The 27539-nt window shown below is 45.3% G+C and overlaps 1 protein-coding gene across 1 annotated transcript in view; it reads right to left on the bottom strand.

The window, feature by feature from the left end:
- Positions 1–275: 275 nt before the first annotated feature.
- The window catches only part of SNRPA1 (small nuclear ribonucleoprotein polypeptide A'), a 78868-nt gene continuing 51604 nt past the window's right edge, over positions 276–27539 (bottom strand). The window contains exons 5-9 of the mRNA XM_078683098.1: positions 22894–22996; positions 18640–18719; positions 18140–18215; positions 16150–16243; positions 276–505 (exon numbers count right to left, since the gene is read on the bottom strand). Coding sequence (XP_078539224.1) covers positions 447–505; positions 16150–16243; positions 18140–18215; positions 18640–18719; positions 22894–22996 — 412 coding nt within the window. The 3' untranslated portion in view covers positions 276–446. The remainder of the gene's footprint in view (positions 506–16149; positions 16244–18139; positions 18216–18639; positions 18720–22893; positions 22997–27539) is intronic.

Below are 27539 nucleotides of genomic sequence, written 5' to 3'. Positions count from 1 at the left end.
AAAAATCCTCGCAGTCATTTTGTTCAAAGAAAATCATGAATGGACAACCATTAGGATAGCCCAGTAGAAGCAGCATTATAGTAAAGACGAAAAATGTAAATATAGAAACTTTACTCCGGTATAGCTAATGCTGTGACCCTCTCAAACAGAAAGCAAGGGCATTGTGAGCTACAGAAAGCAGTAACAGTCTGTCCAGGTACATTTATAATACCATGCTAAAATGTTTAGGTTAAAATGGTAATATAACTAAAATGATCACTAAACAGACTCAAAAATAAGGAAAATACAAGAAGTTTATTAAATGAACATTTACAATTACATCACAGTTTCAATTCTAAAACAAAGAATATCCACTGTTAACAAAACCATATTTAGGGTAATACAAAACAAGGAAACAAAAACACTTCTGACTGCTGTACTGTACACTTTACAAACGATTCAACACCTCATGATCCGTTAGTTACTGTTTCTTCTAGATCTTCTTCTGCAACATCCACTGTTGGGCCTGTACAGAGAAAAAGACAGAGCATTCATAAAATATACTTGTCAGGGAAAGTCACCAGCTCAAATGCTAAAATAGAAGAAACCAGTTAATGGTGCATGTAGGCATGCAAAAATCAGAGCCTAAAATATATTTAAAAAGCATTCATAATACGATTCCTGTGTACTTAACCTCTGGGAATAAATCAGCTTAACATTTTAATTTCAGCCTGATGTTTAAGGGATTAGATCAGAGATGAATTGGCAGAATGTCTTCTGGCATCTTATCACTGAAAAGTACAGAAACATGTTGGCGGCAGCCAGACTACCATATTTTGGTGCATGAACAGGGTGACGTAATGCGATTATTCATGTACAAAAGTACTTGCATACATCCCAGATAAACTGGTATGTATCCCACATTACATAAGATGATGTAGCCTGAGTTGATTGTTTTGGGCGCCCAAGAGGGTGAAGGGGGTTTTGGCGAAGGAAAGCGAGCAATGACTGTTACATCATTCGTACACATGCGGCACCATACATGTGCAAGCCAGCAGAATGGGGGCGTCATTTCCTTTGTTTGCCAGTCGAAGATGGAGGACGTCACCAGGATAGGTAAGGATTATGTTACGTACCCAGTAAGCATCAGTTCTTGACATGTAAAGCTGTAGATGCACATGCTTTGCATACTCCTGTCATCTAGTGTTTGGTCAGGATGTTTGCAAGTTGTTTTTCTATGATGAAGTCTTTCCAGTCACAAGGTAAGGTGAATCCTCCTTTTGGTGATAATGTGCATGGGCATCGACAACATTGTTAGATTATTGTCACGCAAGAGGGTGAGAATGGAGTGAGTGTAGTAAAGAGAAGTCCATGCGTATGCAATGTAAATAATGAGAACCGCAACAACTACAGTTGTTCGGGGAGGGTGCATGTGAATCTACAGCTCTACATGCCAAGAACAGATGCTTACTGGGTAACAATCTGTTTGAGGCATGTGTGCTGTAGATACACATGCTTTGCATAGAATATATAGCAGTATTCTCTCAAAGCGGTGGCTAACCAGTACATGTTGCAGTGGTCTGAAAGAGTGGCTTTAGCACTTCCTGCCCTACATTGGCTTGTTGGCATGCTAATACATCCACACAATAGTGTTTAATAAATGTGTGTGGTGTAGACCATGTTGCTGCCTTACAGAGGTCAGCTATAAGAATGTTACCTAAAAAAAAAAGCAATAGATGCCCCTTTTTGCGAGTGGAATGCGCACTAGGGGGTATCGATAAAGTTATTTTAGCTTTTACATAGCAAGATTGAATGCATTTAACAACCCATCTTGAAATTCCATATTTGGAGATAGGATTGCCCTTGTGAGGTGGTGCGAGGTGGTGCAAATGTAACAAACAGTTGCTTTGTTTTCGGGAAAAATGTGGTCCTTTCGATAGAATACAATAATGCTCTTCTGTCATCAGGTGTGTGAAGTGCTCGTTCTGCTACAGAATCAAGTTGAGGAAAGAACACTGGTAACTCAACTGATAGGTTAAAATGAAAAGCAGAACCTACTTTAGGGATGAATTTTGGGTTGGTGCGAAGAACTACCCTATCTTTATGAAGTTGAAAGAAGAGTTCTTCTAAGGTGAATGCCTGAAGCTCACAAACTCTCCTTGATGAAATGATTGCAATGAGGAACGCATCCTTCCACGAAAGGAACTGTAAAGGACAAATGTGTAATGGTTCAAATGGTGGACCCATGAGTCTTGTAAATACAATGTTGAGATAACATACTGGTGCCGGAGGTATTCTGGATGGTATTACTCTTTTTAAGCCTTCCATAAAGGCTTTAATCATAGGGAGTTTGAACATAAATAAATGCTGTCTGTTATGAAAATATGCCGCCACTGCTGCAAGATGCAATTGAATAGATGTGTAAGCTAGATTAGTTTGCTGTAGGTGTTGAAGGTAACAAACAATATTTTGAACAGAAGCATCCAGAGGATTCATTTTGTCATTACAATAGAGAACATGGTTTTCATTTTGCTGCATAATCAGCTCTCTTAGTTCGCTTTCTTGCTTCTTTTAGAATAGTCATACAGTCTAGAAGCAGATTTAAGTATCAATCAATCAATCAATCACGGCATTTATAAAGCGCACTACTCACCCAAAGGGTCTCAAGGCGCTAGGGAGGGGGGGTCCGCTACTGCTCGAACAGCCAGGTCTTGAGTTGCTTCCTGAAGGCGAGGTGGTCCTGGGTCGGGAGGGAGTTCCATGTCTTGGCGGCGAGGTAGGAGAAGGACCGTCCTCCTGTGGTGGCTCTTCGGATGCGGGGGACGGCGGCGAGGGCGTGGCCGGTCGATCGAAGCTGGCGTTTGGGAGCGTAGAAGTTGAGGCGGCTGTTGAGGTATCCCGGGCCTTGGTTGTGTAGGGCTTTGTGTGCGTGGGTGAGGAGTCGGAAGGTGATTCTCTTGTTGACCGGGAGCCAGTGCAGATCTCTCAGGTGTCCGGAGATGTGGCTGCGCCGGGGGATGTCCAGGATGAGACGTGCTGAGGCGTTCTGGATCCGCTGGAGTCTCTTCTGGAGTTTGGCGGTGGTTCCGGCGTAAAGGGAGTTGCCGTAGTCCAGACGGCTGGTGACGAGGGCCTGGGTGACCGTCTTCCTGGTCTCGGTGGGGATCCACCGGAAGATCTTACGTAGCATGCGCAGGATGTTGAAGCACGACGAGGAGACGGCGTTGACTTGTCTGGTCATGGAGAGGGAGGAGTCCAGGATGAAGCCCAGGTTGCGTGCGTGGTCTGTGGGTTGGGGTGCGTTGCCCAGGGCGGGGGGCCACCAGGAGTCGTCCCAGGCGGAGGGTGAGGATCCTAGGATGAGGACTTCCGTCTTGTCAGAGTTCAGTTTCAGGCGGCTGTTCATCCATTCGGCTACCTCTATCATCCCTTCGTGTAGGTTGTCTCTGGCGGTGGCGGGGTCGTTGGTGAGGGAGAGGATCAGCTGGGTGTCGTCGGCGTAGGAGATGATGTTGAGGTTGTGCTGGCGTGCGATGTCAGCGAGGGGGCCCATGTAGACATTGAAGAGGGTTGGACTGAGCGAGGAGCCTTGAGGGACGCCGCAGATGACTTCCGATCTGAACGGAGGGAGGCGGACTCTGTGTTCTCCCGGCGAGGAAGGAGATGATCCACTCCAGTGCCTTCTCCTGGACTCCGACGTTGCTGAGGCGCTGTACTAGGGTACGGTGGCAGATAGTGTCGAAGGCCGCGGAGAGGTCTAGGAGGATGAGGGCCGCTGTTTCTCAGTTGTCGAGCAGGGCACGGATGTCATCGGTGGCTGCGATCAGGGCGGTCTCGGTGCTGTGGTTTGCCCGGAAGCCAGACTGCGAGGGGTCGAGGGATCCGTTCGTCTCGAGGAAGGCGGCCAGCTGCTTGTTGACGGTCTTCTCGATGACTTTTGCAGGAAATGGGAGCAGCGAGATGGGGCGGTAGTTCTTGAGGTCGGTGGGGTCGGCTGAAGGCTTCTTGAGTAGGGCGCTGAGTTCGGCGTGCTTCCAGCTCTCCGGGAAGGTAGCGGTGTCGAAGGAGGTGTTGATGAGGTCCCGCAGGTGGGGTGCGATGACAGCGTCGGCCTTGTTGAAGACGTGGTGAGGGCAGGGGTCGGTCGGAGATCCGGAGTGGATGGAGTTCATCGTGCGGATGGTGTCTTCGGTGTTGATCGGGGTCCAGGCGCGGAGGGTGGTGGTGGGGGGCGGGAGTTCGGTTGTGGCGTGCGTCGGTTGAGTGCTGAAGCTGTTGTGTATGTCTGCGATCTTGTTGTGGAAGTAGGAGGCGAGGGAGTTGCAGAGGTCTTGCGAAGGGGTGATGTCGTTGTTTCCGGCGTTGGGGTTGGAGAGCTCTTTGACGATGTTGAAGAGTTCCTTGCTGTTGTGTGCGTTGTTGTCCAGTCGTTCCTTGAATGCGTTTTTTTTGGTGGCGCGGATAAGTTGGTGGTGCTTTCGGGTGGCGAGCTTGAGGGCAGCCATGTTGTCCGGAGTTGGGTCTCTGCGCCAGGTTCTCGAGGGCTCGGCAGTTCTTCTTGAAATTCTTGAGTTCGTCGGTGAACCATGGGGCTTTCTTGCTGCCGGGTCTGCTAGGCGGGGTCCTCAGGGGGGCGAGGTCGTCTGCGCAGTGGCTGATCCACTTGGTGAGGTTGGTGGCCGCCTGGCTTGGGTCCGGTGTGCTGGTGGGAGGGTTCATGTTCAGGGAGGTCGCAAGTTGGTCGGCTGTGATCTTGTTCCAGCTTCTGCGTGCAACCTGTTGCTGGTGGTGGTGGTGGATCGTGGTCCTTCTGAAGCTGAAGTGGACGCAGCTGTGATCCGTCCAGTGGAGTCCGGTGGCGTGGCTGAAGGCGATGTCCTTGCTGGATGAGAAGACGGGGTCGAGTGTGTGTCCGGCGTAGTGGGTGGGGGTGGTCACCAGCTGCTTGAGTCCGAGGTTTGCAAGGTTGTCCAGCAGGGTGGTGGTGTTGCGGTCGTTGTTGTTCTCCAGGTGGAAGTTGAGGTCCCCGAGGAGGATGTAGTCAGCAGAGCAGAGGGCGTGCGGGCTGATGAAGTCGGCGATGTCTTTGCTGAATTGTGTGCGTGGTCCCGGGGGTCTGTAGATGAGGGTGCCTCTGAGGGTGGTCTTGGGGTTGATGTGGACCTGGAAGTGAAGGTGCTCGGCGGGTGCGAGGGTGTCGTCGGTGTTGGTCGAGATGCGGATGGTGTTCCTGTGGATGATGGCGACGCCTCCTCCTGTGTTGTTGATGCGGTCCCTTCGGATGATCTTGTAGCCGTCTGGGATGGCGATGTCGGGCGCTGAAGAGGCGTTCATCCAGGTTTCCGTGAGGAAGGCGACGTCCGGTGCAGTGGTGTCGAGCAGGTTCCAGAGCTCGACGGCGTGTCTGTGGACGGAGAGGGTGTTGAGCAGGATGCACTTCAGGTGGGTGCTGCTGGTGTTCGGCTTGGTCTTGGTCGGTGCTGGTGTAGCGGAGGTCTGGATGCAGGTGAACTTGCAGGAGTTGCAGCAGAAGGGTCCGTGGGTGCGTCTCGGGGTGGCTCGGTAGCACCCCGGGGTTCTTCCGGCGTTGAGTGCGTAGAGTTCGGTGGCGTCGTAGGTCCGTCGGGTCGGCTTCCGTCAGCGGGGGCCAGGGGCCCTGGCACTGGGCGCGGTCCAGGCGCAGACGGCCTTACCTTTGACGCACCTTCGGCGCTCAATCGGTGCTCCCGCTGCGCGCGTCCGCTGCGCGGTCGCTCTGGGGGCGTCATAAGAAGGGGGACGGGAGGGCGGGTCAGCTGGGCTGGGCTAGCGTCTGGGCCAATGGGCCGGTGGTGGGCAGGGCCGCAGGGGGCCAGCGGCGGGAAAAGTGGCGAGTGGCTGGGCCGCTCGGGGGGCGACGGTGTCGGCGTCAAGGAGGCTGGCAAGGAGGCTGGCGAGCAGCAGGCGTGGGGAGCAAGGGGGTGACCCGGCCTTGAGAAAGTATCCAAACTCTACGGCTTCAGGAGCCAAATCGGTAAGTTGAGCTCCTTGAGGTTTGGGCGTCTGATTTCTCCATGGTTCAGAGTAAGAAGGCTGGAATTGAGGTACAGTTTTTGATGCAGAACTACTGAGGGTTTCAAAAGTGTGGTGTACCATGGTTGACTGGCCCATGTTGGAGCTACCAAAATCTGTGTGAGCGATGTTTGAAGCTTTCAAATTCGAAAAAGGACTGGGCAGAAGGAGTGTAAGCAAATATTTTTGACCAATAGATCCACAGGGCATTGATTTTGGAGCAAGGGTGTGGGAACCTGGAGGTGAAATTTAGGCAATTTACTTTGTCCCGTGTGGCAAACAGATCAATTTGTGGGAATCCCGATTGTTAAAAGTATGGAAGGAGAACTTGGGGATGAAGTTCTGATTGTTGACCCCTGAAAGGTGTTCTGCCAGAAGATTAATTTTGTGATGAACTGCTCAGCTCCAGATGGTTTGAGAAAATGTGACACCCACGCTCAACCCCCCCCACCCACCTACATGGTACATGGCTGTCATGTTGTCCGTGTGGACAAGGACAACTCTGCCTATGAGAGGAGAATGAAAAGCTTCCAGGGCTTGAAATACTACTAGAAGCTCTAGATAGTTGATGTGGAGGCGTTTGTGCTCGTTGTCCCAGAGACCTTTCATTTTTTAATTGTGGAGATAAGCACCCCAACCTGTGAGAGGAGACTGCTGTCAGCACAATCTGTGGAACAGGGAAGATGAAGGGAAAACCTTTTGATTAATTTTTTGTGGGTTCCACCACTGAATGGAGCGATGGGTGTGGCGGTCTACAACACGAGATTCGTTAATTGACCCTGTGACTAATTCCATTTACGTGCTAAGCATTCCTGTAGAGGACGCATGTGTAATCTTGCGTTAGGCACTATTGCTATGCAGGACACTATCATTCCTAACAGTTGCATAAAAAGTTTTGGCTGTTAAGGTTTGATTGGCCTGAAACTGCATTAACAGTGTTTGAATATTGCAAATTCTGGCTGCACTGGGAGAGGCTAGAGCCGTGTAAGTGTTGAATTGCTCCCAGATAAGATTCTATTTGTAAAGGCTGTAGAGGAGACTTGTGCACGTTGATTGCGAAGCCCAATCGGTGGAGTACGTTTAGCATGGTCTGAGTGTGTTTTAGACACGTCTGATGGCTTTATTGAACCAGCCATCTAAGTACGGGAAGACATGAATTTGTTGTCTTCTGAGAGGAGCTGCTACTACTGCTAGACACTTGATAAATACTCGGGCAGCAGTAGTTACTCTGAATGGGAGTACTTTGAATGTGCTGGATGGACCGGAATATGAGTATGCGCCTTAAGTCTAGTGTGAACATAAAATCGCCTTGTTGAAGTGGAAGCACCTGTTGGGAGTGTATGTACAGGTTTAACACTGCCTTAGTACTGTAATGAAATTGGTTCTACGGCTCCCTTTTCGAATAGAGATTGTACTTACTGTTGGAGTAACTGTAAGTGGACTGATGACACTATGTGAGTGTGAGGTGGAATATTTGGAGGATTGGTGGCAAGCTCCAGGCAATAACCATGTTGGATAAGATAGATCACCCATTTGTCGGATGTTATGGATTGCCAAATGGGGAGAAACTATTGAAGTCTTTCCCCAACAGGAGTTAAACAATCAGGGGGGGAATGTTGGCAAATCATGGTTTGTTGGGAGAATGGAAGGGAAGTTCAATTCTGCGGCACCTCTACCCCTACCTTTGGAATTGTTAGCACTATATACTCCTCTATAAAAACATCTAGAGTGAGAGGATTGGAGTGTTGCCTTTACACGAGGAAGTATTTGGGCCTGAAGATGTGGCTTTGCACCCTCTGTAAAAGAGGCAGCAAAAGGAGCCTCTATTTGACGGAGACTGGAGTGTACTCATTCACTTTGCTACCTGTGTCCTTTTTAGGCCACGCATGTGCTGCATAGGAGACCTTTAGCAATAGATTCCCTTTTTCTGCCAAAAACGTGCATGCATTGCATTGCTTTGAACGGCAACGCGTACACGTTTGGCGATTCCTTTGCGGGAGCGAGCTTTGAAACCATTAACAGATAGTTACTGCTCGCTCTCGCAAGGGAAACCGGTGCAGGCCCCCTCCTCTCTCCCCTCCCCCTGCTGCCTCCTTTCAGCGCAAGGCGGCTTGTTTGTTCTCCCTTTCTTCACCTTAGATTTTATTGGCTCACAATTGCTTTTTACTTTCCCTGAGGGTGCTCTCTGCTAGTCTTTACGTGGATCTCTCACTGTGCTCCTCAGTGTGTATCTATCTTTTATTCTGGCTCCCTTTCACTGACCACCCCTCCAGCTCCCTACCTACAAGGCTTCGCTGTGGGGTATTTTGCACTGCTCTTCCTCCAGATGCCAGACTACTTCACCTTTCTGAGCGGCTGAGTCTCTCATAGTTTCTTTCTCTGTCGCAGCCTCACTGGGTCGTCGGAGACACCGACCTTCCCCTCTCACGCCCACATTATGGGCAGCCAGCATGTGTGCTACCACCTATCCCCGCAATTTGATTCTTGCAATAACTCTGCTTCCTGGGCGGCCCTCAGCCATTGCTCTGGGTCAGCTTCTCCCGATGCCACTTTCCATGCAGTGTTTGCTGTGGAGTTCGGGACAAGCAATCTCCCGTCCCCCGTGTCAAGTGTTTCCATGTCGTACGTAATGACAACAGAGGTGCGGTTATCGTGTCCGGGACATGGCGCTCCGCAGTGTGAGGGCAGAAGTGTGAAGTGCACTGTTCACGGGGCTCAGTAAGGAGCAGCTCTGGAGGTTCCTTCAGGGCGTTTCTTAAAGATTCACTCAATGAACCCAGCACAGGTTTCACCAATTAATTCCTCTCTCCCCACGTCAGCTCACCAGAGTGTCCAGGCTTACCGTGATTAAACTACCAGAGCCCAGTAGTGGCCTAAGAGTGCCCGGTCGAATAGGTTGCCATCCTCACAGACTCCCCTCGGTGAGATCACAGCGGCCCCTCCCCTTTAACACATAGGCTCCCTCAGCCGGCTCACCACAGCCCCATAGCTCCCCTCAGGCTCACCACAGCTCTCCTCCCTGTGGAGAGCACAGTCTCCCCTCGGTCAGATCACAGTGCCCCCCTCCCTCGGAGACACTCGGGCTCTCCTCTGCCTGCTCACCACAGCTCCCCTCAATGCAGTGAGCACAGCCACACAGCGCCCCTGTTCAGACACGCAGGCTCCTTCAGCCGGCTCACCACAGCTCCCCTCAGTCCAGTGAGCACAGCCCAATAGCCTTCCCTCAGTGAGATCACAGCACCCCCTCGGAGGTAACAAAAATGCTTAACACTTTTGATTATAACTTTCAACATGATGCACAGCAGCCACAATGCTCTACAACATAGCCAAAAGTTCTGCCTAAACACAGAAGCTCCCAAAGGCGAGACCTATTGGTTGTTCATTTTTTCTAAATCCTGATCGACTTCAGGACCAAACCGGTGTTGCTTGTCCAAAGGGGTGTTTAAAAAGGATTGCAGTACTTAAGAGTTTAAACCCGAAATCCTAAGCCATGCACGTCTTCTCAGGAAGATGCTGGTATTTATCTCCATAGCAACGGTGTCAGCGGCATCTAGAGGACATCTGATAGATGAGTTAGAAAGGAGTTTGCCCTCCTGAACTAACACTTGTGCCTTGCTTTTGTGTTTGTCTAGGAGATATTGGAGCAGTTGCTCAATTTCATCACAGTGTGCCAAGTCGTACCTTGCTAGTAGGCCGTGTGTGTTTGCGATGCACCAGTGGTTTGCAGCTTGAGCAGCCACTTGTTTCCCAGAGGCATCTAGAAGCTTAGATTCTTTATCTGGGTGAGGTGCATCAACAGATGTTTGTTAATTAGCCATTTTGCAAGCATTGGACACCACTAGGGAATCTAGTGTTAATTGTCCTTTGACTAAGCCAGGATCAGATGGACAAGGTTTATATTTCTTATCAACTCGGAGTTAAAATACGTGCTTGCACAGGGTCTTTGAAGAGGTCATCTGAATGCCTCATAATGCCCTTTAGCATAGGGAGTGTTTGACTTTACCTGTGTGTAAACCTAAGAGTTTCAAATAAAAAGTCTTCCTCTAAGGACTCTTTATGTAAAGCCACCCATGGTACTCTGCTTCTCTAGCAATAAGTACCCAATAAGCTACATTATCATCCGGTGGTCATGGTGTTTCAGTGTAGAGGTCTTGGTCAGTACCTAACGGAGGGTCAATGGTGTAGTAACTCCTTGGGTCTACAAGCAAATGAGCATCTTAATCAATGATGCCTCTTCTCATCCTATCCCTAGTTTCCTAGGGTCTTCCCTTGCCTGTTACCTTCCCAGCGCCTCCGGGGCCCTCTTTTTGCACTCCTCATTTCTGTAACCCCTTTCCTATGAAACAGCATTTTCAAGTTACTTGCATCACACTTATTTCCACCCCCCTCTAGCTCCACTAAGTTCAATATGGATACCAATTTATCCACAGTCTCACTCTCGCACCTGGAGCCTACAGACCTAACGCGTATAAAATCATATATCCCCTCCCCAACTTGTCTAACACAGGTAAAAATTTTAAACAGACTCCTTAAATCACACCCAGAAACCCTCATCTCGGATCCTTTTTTCTGCATAAGAGGAGCTTTAATCTGTGATCTTATCTTCTATACCCAAAGGTGCGCACAATGGAGAAGCGCTTTATACTCACTATTCACAATCCCCACATCCAAACAAACTTCCCATGGTCTAATAATCATAGATGCCCACTCACCAGCTTATAAATTTGAAGCCATCATCTCCCTCTACAATAATGGAACTAGCCTTATTCAATCCTCTACTCACAACCTTGACCTGTTCTGACCCCCCCCCCCCAAATCATAAAAAACTTAAACATGTAATCCGCCCCCACCCGAAACCATCATACCCCTCCTGCCATTCCTTGGTCCCTCACCCCACATCCGTCCCCAACCAAGATGGCCTTCCTGTCCCTTCCCTCTCCACCTCCACTCTTCTAATGATATCTGCTTACCTGACACTAACCCATCATCTCCTACTACTGAGTCTGAGCAGCCCCCTAGCATGCGCCAAACCTGCCCTCACTCCCACTGCAGAGTAGCTAGCCCTGCGTTACACCACTGACCATCTAATATTCACCCCTTCCTTACCCATGAGCTACCACAACTCTAGCAACAGGCCCAAAACCATCATCATAGACTCATCTTCCTTACAGTCCGGTACTGAACTTCCAACCCCAGATAGTAGTCAGACACTCCCCACCCCACTCGCCAGTGTCCGCATACAGCCACTTAATGTGCCCTCTTTTATTGCCAGTCAAAACACGATCCTCCCATAACCCTCCCTCGCTTCAGATGGCTCTTACTGGCCAACCATTCTAGACTCAGTAGCCCCTTTAGAGCTAAAAAGAATACCTTCCAAAGTCTCCAAGCCCTGGTATAACAGCAGTCTAAACCCCGAGAGAAGGAACCAGAGACAAGCGGATAGACTGTGGAGATACTCCCCATCCCTTGCTCACCTCAAACATCTTAGATCACTTAGGAACATCTATAACAAACACATAAGGCTATGCAAACTAACTTTCATAAACCAAGAGAACCTAGCAACCAAAAAAAAAACAAAAACACCAGGCCAAAAAAAACCAAAACGATTTGAAATTGTTAAATCCCAATCGAACAGCAAAATCAACATTTTCCCCGCTCGGACCACGTCCTTGCCGAATTGTGAAGATTTCTCCTCTTTCTTCATCGGAAAGACATCCAAGAAGGAACTGGAGTTGCAGTCTGCTTTGGAGCGCTTGCCCATTTCTCCTCCTATCAGTTCATACCCCCCTCAATGTCTAGCACCATCTCACGCTCCAGCTCTTACCCTCCAGAACAACACCTCTTGGAGCGCTTTCGAAATCTTGGACGATAACATCATTCTCCAAACGCTCACAACACAAACCAACCAATCAATTAAATTACCGTCTTCCATCGAATTTCTTCAAGGAGATCAAATTATCCCTACTCCAGCTTTGGGGCAAGATTGTCTATGCCTCACTGATTCAATGCTCTATCCAAGACTCTTAAAGCTGGACAGGTTACCCCCATTCTTAACAATTTCCGCCCTATCTGCAACATTTAGACCATGGCCAAGTTCATTGAGAAATGAGTCCACCTTCAGTTTTGCAATACCATAGATAGCTTCCAACTTCTAGACCAATTCCAATCTGGGTTCCGTCATGGTCATGGTACAGCTATTCACTTTACTTCTGTGTACGTTTCCACCGTTTGTATCTATACATTCACCACCGTCTTAACTATAGGCCACGTTCTTTTGATTCAAGCACGATTTTTTGACTTAAACATGTTTATTAATTCGAACACATTTACATTTGTGATATCCAAGATACGCTCCTTTGGTAACATATGTTCTCGTTATTTTCTTTTTGCACCGTTTCGAGCCTGCACGGATTTTTAAACACAATCACATTAACATCTCACTTTCCTGAAAATGCACATTAGGTGATGGATAGGTTTCAGTGGTATATTCATTGTTAGTGATATACACAATGTGTTTCTTACCAGATATTCCCCAGATGAAGGCAGTAGCCGAAATGCATTGGGAATGAAAGAAAAAATGTAAAATGGAAACCCAGGAGTGAAAAAAAGCATTAATTCACGTTTTACCTGGACGCAGTAACTGATGAATAAATCATTTACGGCCAATAAAAGAATATAAGAACATTGGATGTTTTATATTGTTTCACTTTAAAATTAGCTATTGTCCTACAGCACATATATCAGTGCCCAAGGAGACACCACCACATCTGTGTTGGTGCTACCTCTTGTTATATTGTCCTCTTGAGCGGGGAGTCATCCTTTGGAGCACGAGACCCATTCTAAGTGTGGATTATCATTTAGGTTGTGCACGGCCAAAAACATGGTCTGATCCATAGTATAGAATCCGCCATCACCCACATTGTTGATGATGCTCTCAAAATGCTGGATCAGAACGACTCCTGCCTTCTAATCCTTCTTGACCCATCGTCAGCTTTTGACACAGTACAACATGGCTGCGTACTCGACCTATTGGAACATAGGATGGGGTTTTCAGGGCACGTCCTCAATTGGTTCACATCCTTTCTCCACAATAGAACTCAAAGATTCAAGGTCAACCAATCTCTATCTTACCCTTCTCAGTCCACCTCGGGGTTCCACAAGGGTCCACACTCTCTCCAACTATCTTCAACTTGTTCATGGAGCCTCTAACTGAAATCTTAAAACTATCCAATATCCACTATCATATGTATGCTGACGATACCAAACAGTACCTGTAAGTCTCCTCCCCTGATAAGATCAGTGCCCTCAACTCTACCCTATTGAAAGCCCAAAACTAGTTAACTCTAAACCATCTCAAATGTAATGCTCTGAAAACTGAATTACTCTTAATCACCTCACCCAACCACTCCCCGGTCATCTATGAATGGATGAATCCGCTAACAGCTCTTAACTGCATACCTCACATCATTGACTCCACAAGTTCCTTGGGCATAATGCTCAACAAGAGCCTGAACATGCAGAAACATATTGCCGCCCTCACCAGGGGAGCTAATTTCCCAATTAGCATCCTAAGGAAAATTAAACGTTTTCTGCCCACCAACAACTTCAATTCTGCTGTGCAATCTCTGGTGATCTCCAAGTTGGACTACGGTAGCGCAAACCTCTGTGGACTCCAGAGATCAAAGATGTTACCACTCTGGCCTCTCAATTCTGCTGCCAGATTCCTCACTGGTTCAAAAAGATACCACCATATTACACCGGAGATTAAAATCTTAAATGGTCTCCCCCTACGAAGCAAGGATACAACAACAACAAAAATTTGCATGACTCAAAGCCTTACACTACAACACCCCACTATATACCCCAGAAGTACCAGCACCCTTCTGCTGAAGCATCAAATTCCGTAAATCAAGAATTGATGATCGAGCCTTCTCAGGTATTGCCTGAGAATTTGGAACTCCCTGCCTCCGGAAATCAGGACGGTCCCTTCTACTATTAACTTCAAAAAGGAAGGTTTTTACCTGTCTTACTTTTATTGTACTTGTATCGTATTGATTTGATGCACTGTTGTACTCTTTTTATGCTCAGTTCTCCCCATGCTAATCCTTCATGTCCTTGTAACATGCTTAGTTTAGTTTTTGTTCTTTTATTCTCCATACCCTAAACTGTTTATATTTATGTATTCCATGCAGATATAGTGGTTTTTCTGCCCTTGCACTCCTTACCACCCTGTTTGATTGTTAGGTCTCCTCTTTTACGCTCACCTGTAAAGCGCTCCGATACCATTATGGGTCTTGTTCTTGCTATAGAAAACCTTTCAAATAAAATAAATTAATCCCTTCAGGCTGAGTATGTGGAGATCCCGGAGGGCTTATGTGTAAGGGATCTTGTGGTAAATGTGGAGAAAATTGTGGAGGGGATTGCGGGCAGGATAAACAGGGCTTGTGGCCAGGTCCTTATTCAGAGGGATTTTGTCTGCAGGGTCCTCTGAAGGATGTTTGCGATTGACTGGTGCTTTGGAAGAAAGATATCCTGTATCAGGATGGATATACATTTTCTTTTTAGGGTCCAATTTAGCATTGATAACGTCTCAGGAGGCTCGGAGAGGCGGTCCTTTGATTTCGGCACCAAAATAGATTTGCTTTTGAGAGCAGACGACTTCGGCTCCAAACCAGATCTGTCCTTCTAACCGTAGGGTTTCATATCCGAAGATGAATAGTTTCGGCCTACTTGGTCCCAAGCTGGAAGGCTAGACTATTTGTTTCGGTGCTGTGCCAGAAGGCGGAACATCGGAAACATTGCATCGGTGCAGACCTTGGCCAGAAGGTGCCATAGCCATATGGTTTTTGGGAAAAAGTTGAGGGGGCAAGGGTTTTTTGGTACTCACTGTCCTTGTCCCGGAGGCACGTCTTAGTCTAAGTCAATCTCTAGTTCCGAATCAGACTCTGGGACGGAGATGGCCTCTTCTTCTGACGCAGACGCTGCGACCTCATCATGTTTGGAATCTTCGCCTAAGATGTCTAGAATGTGTTGAATGCTTTGGTGTTGCATTTCACGTCGTTGAGCCCAACGATCATGTAGTTTTCTTCAACTGAAACGACATATAGGCATTGTAGTCTTCCTCCTTGTGCTCCGGTGTAAGGCACAAGTAACAAACTTGATGTAGGTCGGTGCTAGGGTACTTGGAGCGGCACAGAGGACAGTACTGGAATGGAGTTTGTTCCATCAACGGAAGGATGGACCAATGCAGTTAAGCCCAGGTCCGTCACTGTTGCTTCAGACCGAAGCCTGAGTTTCCTGATCAATTAGATAACCAGAGACCAGGGAAACATGTTCGAGAAAAATACAGCTGAGAGTAGGGAGGACTGCACACCGAGGGGAACCAAAGAACTGTTTCGTACCGGAGCGCAGCAATACACGTCAGAAACTGATAGCGGAAAAAAAACAACCAAAGAAGTCGATGCCCATGCGCACTATCACTGAAAGGAGGAGTCATCTTACCTCGTGATTGGAAAGACTTCTTCGAAGATAAACAACTTGCAAAGATCTGGAACCACCACTAGATGGCAGGAGTATACAAAGCATGTGCATCTACAGCATACATGCCTCGGACAGCATTTATTTTTACACAAAAGCACTTTCTGCTTTGCAGACTGGCCTGCAGTAAATGGCAACTGACATATCACCCAAAACAAAGAATATATAAAAACTAAATATTTAAAAAAAAGGTCCTCAAGGGAGCTGGGAAGCAATTAAGGAGCATGGGTAGAGGGAAGTAGCAGGGAGTATTTGAGGGAGGAGTAAAACAAAACATCACATGTGGGAGCAACATAGGGCAGAAGAGGTGCAAAAGAGGGAGAGCGTGATCCAAAATGTTCAGCGAAAGTATACAAGTCAGTCACAAAGACAGTGAAGAGTCTACGCTCCATGGGATGGTCAAACAAGGAGAAAGCACGCCAAAGAATAAAAGGAGCCAATAACAGTGACCATAAGGTCAGCCAATGAGAAGCAATGTATGGGCTGTAATGCCAGTATGTATTCTTGTTACACCAATAAAAGGTCTTTCACAACAAGCCAGATTGCTTTGTCTGTCAGCCAAGACCTAAAAAAGATACATACCTGGTTTCTTCTCTTTTCCAGGAATCTGACCAGACTGCAGTAAGCCCTTTAGTCGATCGACTTCCGCTAGTGTGCTGGCACTAGCAATAGCATTCTGTAATAGGTACAAAATATCACAAATAATCAGAAGAATCTACCAAATAAATCACCATCACACTTAACCAATCAGAAAAAATAAGTTAAAAACTTCTGAAAGGGGTGGGGGGTCAAAAATAAGAATGTGGTGACATTGGTAGACTTCCAAAAAATAAAAATAAATTAGGGTTAATTAGATGACAAAAAGCAATTATTCAGATATTTCAGTTCAGAAAGGTGCCACATATTAAACAGCCACAAATCAAGTTTGTATTCTACAGACCTGCCTCTCGTTTACACCAGCAACCCATAAGGCAGCTCAGGGTTACTTCAAATCAAATGAAAGCTTTGAATTATTTTAAGATTGTCTCATTACAAAGTCAGCTTCTCAGTATCCTCTTTTGATAAATTTCCCCTATGGCACCAATGCCCAACTACAAGGACAAAACATTTGTTAGATTACTCGATTTAACTAGGTCAAATCACTGTTAGTGCGATTAGTTGTTTCAATGGAGAGGCATGAGGATAAGCAAAGTGTGATGCAAGATTCAACAGTCAAACTATATATAACTAAATCCCAAGACCCTGACGACAATTGCGAAAGGTGCCACAAAAACTCTGGGCGATAGCTTTGAGAGGTTAGTACCAACCAACCCCAATTAGTCACTGGCCTAAGAACGTACACGGACAACTTAATGGGCTAAACATCCAAAGCGGTAATAAAACTAAAAGGCATGTGGATAGTAATTATGATCAGTTGTCAAAATGCATACAGAAGAGGGTGCCAATCCAATGACTATTGGAGACAAGTTTACATATTTAAGCGGGTAGACATTTTAAAAGCAGTCTTTATTGGAAACTGCTAGACTTGTGCAAGAAACAAAAAAGCTAAACCAACCACAAATGGACTGATTAAGAGAACATTGTTTCAATTCCATCACACACCTAGTTAAAGTCTTTAACCTTAAAGTGGCTGTCTGATTCCTTTATTAATAAGACTAGGGTGAGGTGAGCAGGAAGATTTACTTCATATGCATTGCAGTGCAGAAGGGTGGAAAAACTTTTATTTAACTTTCCAAAAACCCCAACATCTTTCCAGATCAGATCTGCATTTGTGTTGATTGCAAAAAATTAAAAAGCATTTAAACTAGACTTTCAATGAAATCTTTTATAAGGAGACCATCTTCACAGCACATCATTATAAGAACATTTCCACTAAAAGGATTAAGTGTTTCATTTTTGAAGCTATTACAAAACTAACTGCTTCAATAAAGTTTAAGAATCTAAATCAATTAATTATAGTTGCACATTAAAACCACTGCCTCTATAGATTTTGGATTGCCTGGCTTTACCTCACAAAACATTTAAATTTTTGCCCTAACTACATAGTTCTAAACACAAATTAGATTTGGCAACATTCAGAGTTTAGGAGAAGGTTGTGAAACTGCTGTATTGGAGGAAATACGGATATAAAGCACATCTACTTTCATATCAGAAGTGGTTTAGTTAAAGTTTAATACTTAAAGCCAGCTTAACTTATATCTCTAACATGAGGAAAGCCTTCAAATTACTCACAACTGTAGAGTCTAAATTGTGTAGGTGCGATCTACTGTCTGGACAACCAGGACAGCGACTCCAGTTTGTTTTCCAATTAAACAATAGAATGAATACAAGTTAAATTGTTGTACAATTGTGGAGCGTTGCTTGGAGTAGAGTATTTTTTTTAAATAGTTAAAAAAAATCCAAATAAGTTATTTGGCTAGAACATGCCAGACAGCCAAGGCCCAAAAGACCACAACTTTCTGTTCTCTGAACAATTATGAAGCATAAAAGGCAGAAGTGAATAGTGAGTGAAATCTCCCAGTACAACAGATAGGAAAAGTTCTACATAAATCCCAAAACGATCCATATATACCTTTATAGCTTCAACATCTCCTGGGGATGGACCGGTTTTCTTTTTGTCAGTTGGTAAGCTAGCATTTGGGTTAAACCTTAAAGGGAAAAAATGAAATATTAACTCAACCACAGAGGCTTTTAATGTTCTGCCTCCCGAAACTTCCAAAGATAAACTTTGGAGATCAGTTCAAAACCAGTGTAGTATCTTATCTTTGTTAACAAACTGATACAATGAAGCAAAATCTTCTCCAGAAACACCATGGCTTGGAGAACAGGTGGGGCCATTTAATCAACATTACCCCTACACCCCGCCACCACTTCCCTTAGGGCAGAAGATAAAAAGTGTAAGTACAGAAATCAGTTAGTATAGCTTCAACCATTTTAAATATATTTAAATAGTGGCTAAAGAACAGGTTTCACACAATCTCGGACAGCCACGAGATTCAGTTTTTAGCAGTGCTCCAAGACAGGGTGTTTTGGAAGGTGAACTTCATGTGAAGTTAGATCTTTGTATCTTACGTTTTGGTTCTCTTGGCAATATCCTTTGCAAGCTGCACACCCCGTTTGCCCTTGAACATTTTCGCTGCCTCCTCACGCTCCTGCAGCGATATCATACACATAAAAGGTTAATATAAAATCCAAACAATAAGACATTTCATTTGTCTTTACCTCCAACTTGAAACCTGATAGGCAGGTAACAGCATGCTCTACTAAAAAAACATGTTTAGGGTAGGAATCTATACAGTAGTAATACACTTACGACTAGAAATGAATTATGAAAACTGACAGCCAAAATTGATAGTCTCCAACATGACAGCTCCTGCTTTAATCCAATAATTGCAAATAAGATGCAAGTATTGCCGATGTCTAATAGAATTGCATCATTTTCACACAAGAGTGATGGAAGGAAAACACAGAAAAGCTGAAGAAAAAGGTGAAAGAGAATAAGAGTCAGCAACAGAAAGTTTGGTACGACTCCAGCTTTAATCAAACAAGGCACATTAATAGCAAATATCCACTTGGTTACTGTGGAGCACATGCTTGAATGAGAAGGCCAAAGCCTACATCAGAGGTGCCCAACACAGGAGCCCGATTCCATTCTAGATTTTAGGAATAGCTATGTAAATTACTTTTGTTTAGAGTAATGAATGTAAATGTATCTTAGGTGGCTATCCTAAAAATCTGACATGGATCGGGACATGTTTCACACTCCCATGTGCAAATGAAGCAAAATAAAAGCACAAAGAGAAACAAGCATCCTCCAAATGAGGTTAACAACTAATGAATCCTAGTCAGGAGTTGAAGATCCAATTGAAGAAGGAAAGGAGACGTGAGAAAGCCCTAAGTGATGATGGGCAGAGGGTGGGAACTTGGTAGGAACACAAACAAAGCAAAAGCACCAAGGGATTAAAACGCTAGTTGAGCAAGTGAAGAAAGTTATAAAAAATGCTGCAACATGGAGCTAACCCATTAAATAAAAGTGAAAGACTGTTGTACATAACCACCTAACTTTACATTTCCTTTCATAACTATGTAACTAAGCCTCAACCTCTGCAGTTGGTTAAAAACAACCTAAGTAGATCTGACAAATCCAGCAATTCAGTCTGTACCTCATAAAACAGGAGGTGCCAAGTAATGGCTTATGATAGTAACTCAATCACTGGAGTGCAAAGCGTAAATATCCACAAACCTGCACCCAGTCAGAGTATGTACGTCGCCATAGAAATCACATGCTTCCATAATGTTATTTCCTACTCGACTTGTAAACAGGCATTGGCATAGCTAATAGGTCCAGTCTTTGGGACCTTTCAAGTATTAAAGCAATGAGGCACATTATTCTGGGTGCTACAACATCTACAGTTACTTCATGTGCTACTGGTGAATGGCCACACACCCAAGGATGGGCTTCCGTACTATTTAATCAAAATATGATAAAGTTTCTTCAAAATTCATAAGTGTATTTCTTTAATAAAGAAGCTTTGAAACCAATAGGTACATTATAACACTGCAATAAGAAGTCGTTTTTTGGTTCAACTGGTAGTCTGAACTTCTATATCTGGAAGTGCTTTTATACGCGATGAAGAAAAAAATGTTTTAGCGAAATAAGATAACGGGCATGTTCAACCAGGACACTAAATACCAAAAACCCCAAATCATTAAAAACTGATCACATTGATCAAGCTCCTAAAAATAAAAATTAAATAAAAAATACCTCAAAAACCAATTAGAATGCACAAACTGGGGAAATACTGTTAATGTATTTTAAACTGTAAAGTTCCTGAGGAAGTGCATGAGCAAATTAGGAGTTGTTCATTCCACTGCAAAACAAACTTCTGAACTCCTCAAGACTATCGGACAAAATGAATGTACAGGTGATAAGCCTAAATAAAGACTTTGTAGCAAAAATGTAAGGGACAAGGACAGAGCAGGTTACTTGCAGGTAATGCAGCCTCTGCAGATCTCTGGATAGATGGCATGAGACACTCAGGCATGACCAAGAATAGACTGGGCGAGACAGCCACACCTGAAATGGGGCAGGTAAAAAACTCTGAATATGTAGTGCGATACACACACATCTGACGTGTGTCTGATATTTGAACAGACTGAATGAGACATTTACAATGTAAATGTAAATGTACATGTATTTATATAGCGCAAATCACCGACACGGTATCTAAGCGCTTGCTTAGGGAACCCGTCCTGGTATTCCCCGGCAGGGTATCCACAAGGTGAAAGCCAGGCATCCCACCGCGAGGGGCCGTAGTGGAGATTAAGCAAGCTATTGCCCAGAGTCGCAGAGTGTGACCCCGTGAGTCGAGTAGGCACCGGAGCGAGAATTATCAAGTCCGTGGAATTTTAGAGCCCGAGACCCGCCGAGGCGGGGAATCGAACCCTGGTCCACGGCCGATCTCAGCTTCCGGGTCTGCCGCCTCTAACCACTGAGCCACACTTCTCCACGATGGACTAGAGAACTCCAAAGAGCCCTGGTGAAGACACTCACACTGGCTATGGGACAGTTTGTATCTTCAATTAGAAAATGGTAGATATGCCACCAGGAGGACTGCTAGAAAGCCCAGCACAGGCTTAATGAAACATGCACACACATGGCATAAGACAGCCTAACACTTCACATAGACAATGGGCTTTAACTGTACATCTTGCGTAATGTCCCCCTTTTAAGACCAGTCAGCTGAAAGCCTCCGAGCTTCCTCTAGCATTCCCTGTGGCAGCGGGAGCAGAGTCCATGCCCTGAATGCGAGGCGGTTGCCAGGGAACCTCTCAGTCCTAGCAGCAAAGAGAACGAGGAGGGACAACGTCACATAATCGAATCATTGAAATAGGAAGCGCCATTGTGAAGCTATCGCCCCAAATACAAGGTTTTGTTAAGTAATAGATTGGTATAGCACTTTAGACCCAGTGGTTGAAGTGCATTAAAACAAGCCAGCAGATCAAAAGAAAGGGCTGTGGCTTCCCGAAGCGGCTATCATGTCGGATAGAGTTAATGCCACAACAATTAATGCAAATTGTTCTCCATTCCAAGCCGAGCCTGGGAGCTACCTTTTGTTAAGGTTAAGGGGGTTGGAAGGTCCGGCAGATGTTCAACATGTGTGGAGGTGGGAGAGACGAATGCTGCAATAAAATGCAAGCAGCTAAGGGCCAGAAGCTGAACACGCACCCGCAGTGTGGCACGAGCAGGGAAGAAACAAAAAATAAATAGTCCCCCCAAACGACAGAACAACTAAAGAGTAAAGATACAGCACTAGGTCCCTGTTCCGTGGGAGTAAATTAAAGAGCAAAAGGAGGAAACGACCACTAGGAAGCAAGGACTTTTAAAGGACACAAACAGAAATGAAAATCAGTGGGCGGGCTGTAAGCACACAAAGTAGTAAATACTAAAGAGGTCTTGAATGCTCGACCTAAAAAACTGCTACAGGTTCTCAATATCAACTTACTATTTGAACAGCAAAAAAAAAAAAAAAGGTTAAAGTAAAGAAAATCAGAAATGACATTAGTCACAGAAACCTGGACATGGTCTAGCACTCTGAAATGAATCCAATCATATAGACGCATGTGCACAGTTAGAAAAAGAAAACTAGGCCAACCACTGGGTCTTATTGATCATTACATTTATTGAATATCAGCAGCTACTGTTATAAGGGTGCTTGAGATGATCATTAACTAGAAAGCGAAGTTAGATTTATATGCATTCGTGGAAATACAAGAAACACAGCACTTAGTTCATACATGGTACCTAAGAACATGGGGTTTTGGTAGGCCAATTTAGCTTTGCTGTTGAAAGTAAGGTAATGGATTTAAAAAAACTCAAAGCTGAAAACCCATTATCTAGCACATCAATTCTTCAAGACAAACATTTTACACAACAATCAGCACAGCATTAAGAAAAGTTAATTTTCTGGCACCACACAATTAACTGGATGATGAGCCCAGGAAGATGCAGCTTTTCGAAACTTCCCAAACGAGAAACTCAGATAGTAAGCAAAATAGGGCAGTCATTTGCAAATACGCTTCCTACACCTTTTGCTAAAAAGCTTCACATTCAAGACAGTTGTGAAACTGGACACCGTAACGTCATCAGTATTTAGATCAGAAGAAAAAGGTATTATTGTTGTAGGAATCAACATGAGGTAAACTTTAATATGATAAATACTACTAAACAAAACCACATCACATTTGTTGCCTTAGTCATTGACTGAGCATTAAAACACAATATAGATTTAGAATGAGGCAATACTAGAGCCATATCCAACTTACCTTCATCTTCACTTTCTGGAAGTCCAGCACCCGAATCTGTGGAATCTTATGAATTATGTACAATCTGTAATGCTTTTTGTTGGTTACTGGATTCCTCAAAACACTAAAAAACAAAAATATTAATATATATTGCCATTGTTAAAACATCCGTTTCAAATGTAGCATCTTGCTAGCTTAAGCAAAAAAAATAAAAAAACAAGGGGAGTGCCTGGTTTTTAGCTACATGGCTGTTGCTTTTCCCTATTAACAAAATATTGGCATGGCACATAAGGAGTACAAATCCCAATACGACACTTCCTTTTTTTGGTTAGATATGAAATGGGAGAGAGTGCAATGCTTCCACACAGGTCAAAATCAGCAATGTTTCCTATTCACCTATATAAACTAAGTCAGCAAAAAGAAACCGGTCACTGCATCTCAATAGCTCACCATCCCATGAGCTATGTGCATCTTTAGCTAATCATTTCATAAAAAGAAAACCTCGAAGAATATTCTTTCAGTTAAGTCCAGTCATGCAAGCCCTAAAGTTACTATGCAATGAATCAAGGAATGAAACCAACTCCACTTCAACCCTCTTAAAACTGAACAATTAAGAAATACAATAACTTAATTCAGAAAAACAAATGTAGAGGCACAAGATGAGTGAATTATGTTACTTAAAACAACTTTTGATACTAGAGCTTGATTTCCAGGAAAATACATTTCTTTGTCTGACAGTATCAAACTTCGATTCAGGTTGTGTTCACAAGGATCCAGGGTACAATTACATTTTATAAATTCTTTATCAACATGCATTTGCCACTTAATCATGGCATAAACATGGTGTTCTGTAAATCAGCATGTCAAGTGTAAGTAATACCTAAAGTGGAAAACAGTAAAAAGTGTACATTCAATGCACCGTAAGTACATGGTTGGACTACTCAAAAACATTTCAAAATTCGCAAAGGCTCCATGAAAGCAGGTGGCCAAGAACTTCTAACCGTGTGTAATATGATTGTAAAGCAAAGAAGGGGGACCAACATACTTTGAAGTTCCTACAAAGTCACCCTGGTACCATCTGTTAACTCCGCTTACAGAAGCTGCACAGCAGACACCTGCCACACCATACAAGCATGTAATCTCAACCTGCGCATTTCACCTCAAGGCGGGTACAAATCTAGGCTTCCTAGAAAATGGTTAGATTACAGATCCTCTAAGAGTTCTAGTCTGTCACAATGAATATCTTGACAAGCTCATAATTCCAAGATACATAAATTACAAAATGAAAGTCCGGTTAGGGTGTCCTTGCGTGGCATCATACATAAAATATTAATATTTGGATGAAACAAAGAAACAAGATAAAAAATATAAAAGGCGCCTATAATTATTAACTGCAACAAATTAGAACAACTTAGATGCTGGGGTTTGATGAAAATGAAATCACACCGTATGTTGACAATGTGTTATCAAATGAAAGTTAACACTGTGTATACTGGTCAAAGTAATAACACACTCTAGTGAGAACATAAGAATATTAGTCTTGCATTAAGGGAAAACTTGCAAAGGTTGAAAAATTGTCCAAAAGAGAGATGGGCTACTCGTTGAGCATTGTGTTCCTATGGAGTAGCACCTCCACTTAATAAGCTTCTCCACATTCATTCCTTTCAAATTTGGTCAGAGCTATGTCCAAGTACAGGTGCACGTAAATGAAGAAGCCTCTTAGGATCACATCCGATACTTTCTTCCCAGTTGTAACTAGCCTATACTGTCCATATTTTACTCATTCCTTAAATAAGAAGGCAATGTTTTCACCACCAAATGCACAGATTCCTAAATGCACCTTTAAAGCCAAGATTTCCGCTTCCACCTTCCAGGGCAGTAGGCATGGTGATATCAAATATTGCAAGCACATTTTATTGTGGAACCAGTTGGTCCCAGCTTTACAGTCTAATTCTAAAAGCAGGAATTAACATGCATAAGCCATAAATGTTCCTCAGTTCACCATGAAAAGACTTACACTGTAGGACGTATTCTGAATGAAAGTCTGCTTTTTAAAAAGCAGTCTGCTACTGATGCTCTCCAGTCAAAGGGAACGACTTCCTGGTAGGATTTGTAACCAGGGAAGTTTTTCCAAGTGGTTGTGTTTTCAGCATCAAATCATTAGAGAATGTACTTTACTTTTTTTTTTTTAAACTTTATTTTTCAATTTTGCAAAATACAAAGGAAGGAACAATTCGCCACTGGTGCCCTCCGAATCACTATGTGACTCCGTAGCGAAACCTGCTATACACATGGTACGCCATGCCAACAGATCATCCTGCAATTTTTCATCCTTTCTAGTGTGTTGCATGTGTGTTTCCTCTGCAAGTGTGAATTCCCTCACATCTTTAAGCCAAGTGTCTACCTCAGGGGCTCTCTGTACCATCCATGCGATGGCGACCCTGCGCCTAGCCAGCACCAACATTAGCTGCAGTAGTTTATATGGAGGGAAGTTTCTTTTTCCTGGGCTTGGGTACCAATCCCAACAGACAGTGTAAGAGGGACAAGTCAATTCGGAGGCCAGTAGTAGCCGTTATACGACCCACAACCCCTGTCCAAAAGCTCCCCACCAACGGACATTCCCAGGCCAGATGTAGAAATCCCACACCCCCGCGCCACACCTGGGGCAGCTATCCCCTCTGTCTTCCGAGTAACGGCTCACTGTTTTTGGAGTGAGGTAGGTCCGATGAAGGAAGGTGAAATGAATGAGCTTAAAGCGAGCATTACAGGACACCCGCCGCATCAAAGTCCCTATGCGCGGTCCTTGGTCCAGAGGCGCACCCAGGTCTGCCTCCCAGGCCGCCCATGACGGTGGGACCGGGGGAGCGGAATCACGTTTCATAGCCGCATATAATAAGGCAATTAATTTACGTCCTCTGCCACAGGACAACAATATATATATATAAGGTATGTGTCATCTGGGGTATCTCTGGACACTGCGGCCAGACCGATCGCACAATGGAGCGCAATCCCTGGTATTGCAAGTATTGTTCGCCACTAGGGCCAAATGACTCCTCCGCCTGCTCGTATGTCAAGAAACTCTCCGAGGAGCACAAATCTGCAAGGAGCTCACACCCCCCCCCTCCCTCCATTCGCGAAAGGACATATGGTTTTCCACTTCCACCATGGGGGCCAAAATCCAAACCGGTAAATCTTTATGAAATCCCGCAGAACGCTGGACCCTTTCTACGAATCGTTGCCACACATTGGTTGTCTGCCGCACCACATAAGGGAGCTCGGCCTCAGCTCCAGACCCCCGCATCAGTGCCAACTGGAGCTCCCGCACCGTGGCCCGACCTGCCAACACTCTCGTCTCCCACACCTCCGTGTTGGCAAACCACCTGGCCGCCGGAAGGAGCTGTGCTGCGTAATAGTAAAGATCGAATCGCAGGGTTTCCAATCCCTCTTCCACAAAGGAGCGCACGACGGTGCTGAGGGCCACTCTGCTACGCCGTCCCGCCCAAAGCAGGTATGTGAGCAGCATATTAAGGGTTCGGAAAACCCTCGGTGGAAGAGGGCACAACGAATACTGGAGAATATACTTAGTCCTTGGCAGCATCACCATTTTAGCGATGGCCAGCCACCCCATTAGTGAGAGTGGTAGGGTGTTCCAGAAGGTTACCGATTGGCGAAGAGACGCAAGAACTCTATCCGCGTTACGAGCGAGGCCACATAAATGCCCAAGTATCGGAAGCTGGTCCGTTCCCATCTCAACCCAAGCTCCGGCAAGTCCTCAAGTGATATCGTTTCGAAGCCGGAAAGCGGAAAAATGAGGGATTTACTGCGATTAAGCCGCAAACCAGACGTCTCACCAAAACGATCCAGGAGGTGCAACAACCGCGGTAGTGCCTCTCTTGGGGTTGTCAAGTAAAACAAAGCGTCATCCGCATATAGCAACAGGACATGACACGTGTCGCCCACCTGGATACCCCATTGCTGCAGCTCTGTGCGAATCCTGACCGCGAACGGCTCTATAGCTAGGGCAAAAAGTAGAGGTGAGAGGGGGCACCCCTGCCTCGTGCCCCGTCCCAGCCGCCACTCCTCCGATAGCGCACCTCCCAGACGCACCCGGGGACGGGGGAGCTATATAAGATCCTGACCCAGCAAGCTAGGTTGGGCCCGAAGCCCATCGTCCGAAGAACCTCCTGCAGGTAGCCCCAGTCGACAGTGTCGAACGCTTTGGCCAGGTCTATTGAGACCAGCACCGTCTGTTCGCCCCTGCCGTTTACCTCATGCTGAATGTGATTCAGTCTTAAGTTCATCGCCATGTTTCGTCCAGGGACAAAACCGCATTGGCCTTGGTGCACTAATTGCTCCATGAGAGGTGCAAGCTGGGTGGCCAACAGCTTAGTCAGAATTTTGATATCTGTGTTTATCATGGTGATCAGCCGATAGGAGGAAGAGTCATGCTTGTCCCCCCCTGGTTTAAGTATCGTACAGATTTCCCCCTGAGCCATGCTCTGTGGAAGATCCCCTCTTTTAAAGGCCTCAAGGTAGACCTGCAACAGGAGCCGGGCTAAATAATCCCGGAATTAATTATAGAACTCCGGAGGGAACCCGTCGCTCCCCGGCGATTTAGCAGGCGGAAAGTGGGCCAGTGCCCCTTGAACCTCAACCTGCGTCCAATT

Source organism: Lissotriton helveticus, chromosome 3_1 (assembly GCF_964261635.1).
Source record: "Lissotriton helveticus chromosome 3_1, aLisHel1.1, whole genome shotgun sequence".
NCBI classification, from domain to species: Eukaryota; Metazoa; Chordata; class Amphibia; order Caudata; family Salamandridae; genus Lissotriton; species Lissotriton helveticus.
The sequence above is the reverse complement of the archived record's forward strand: the minus strand, read 5'-3'. Positions and strand labels throughout refer to the sequence as shown.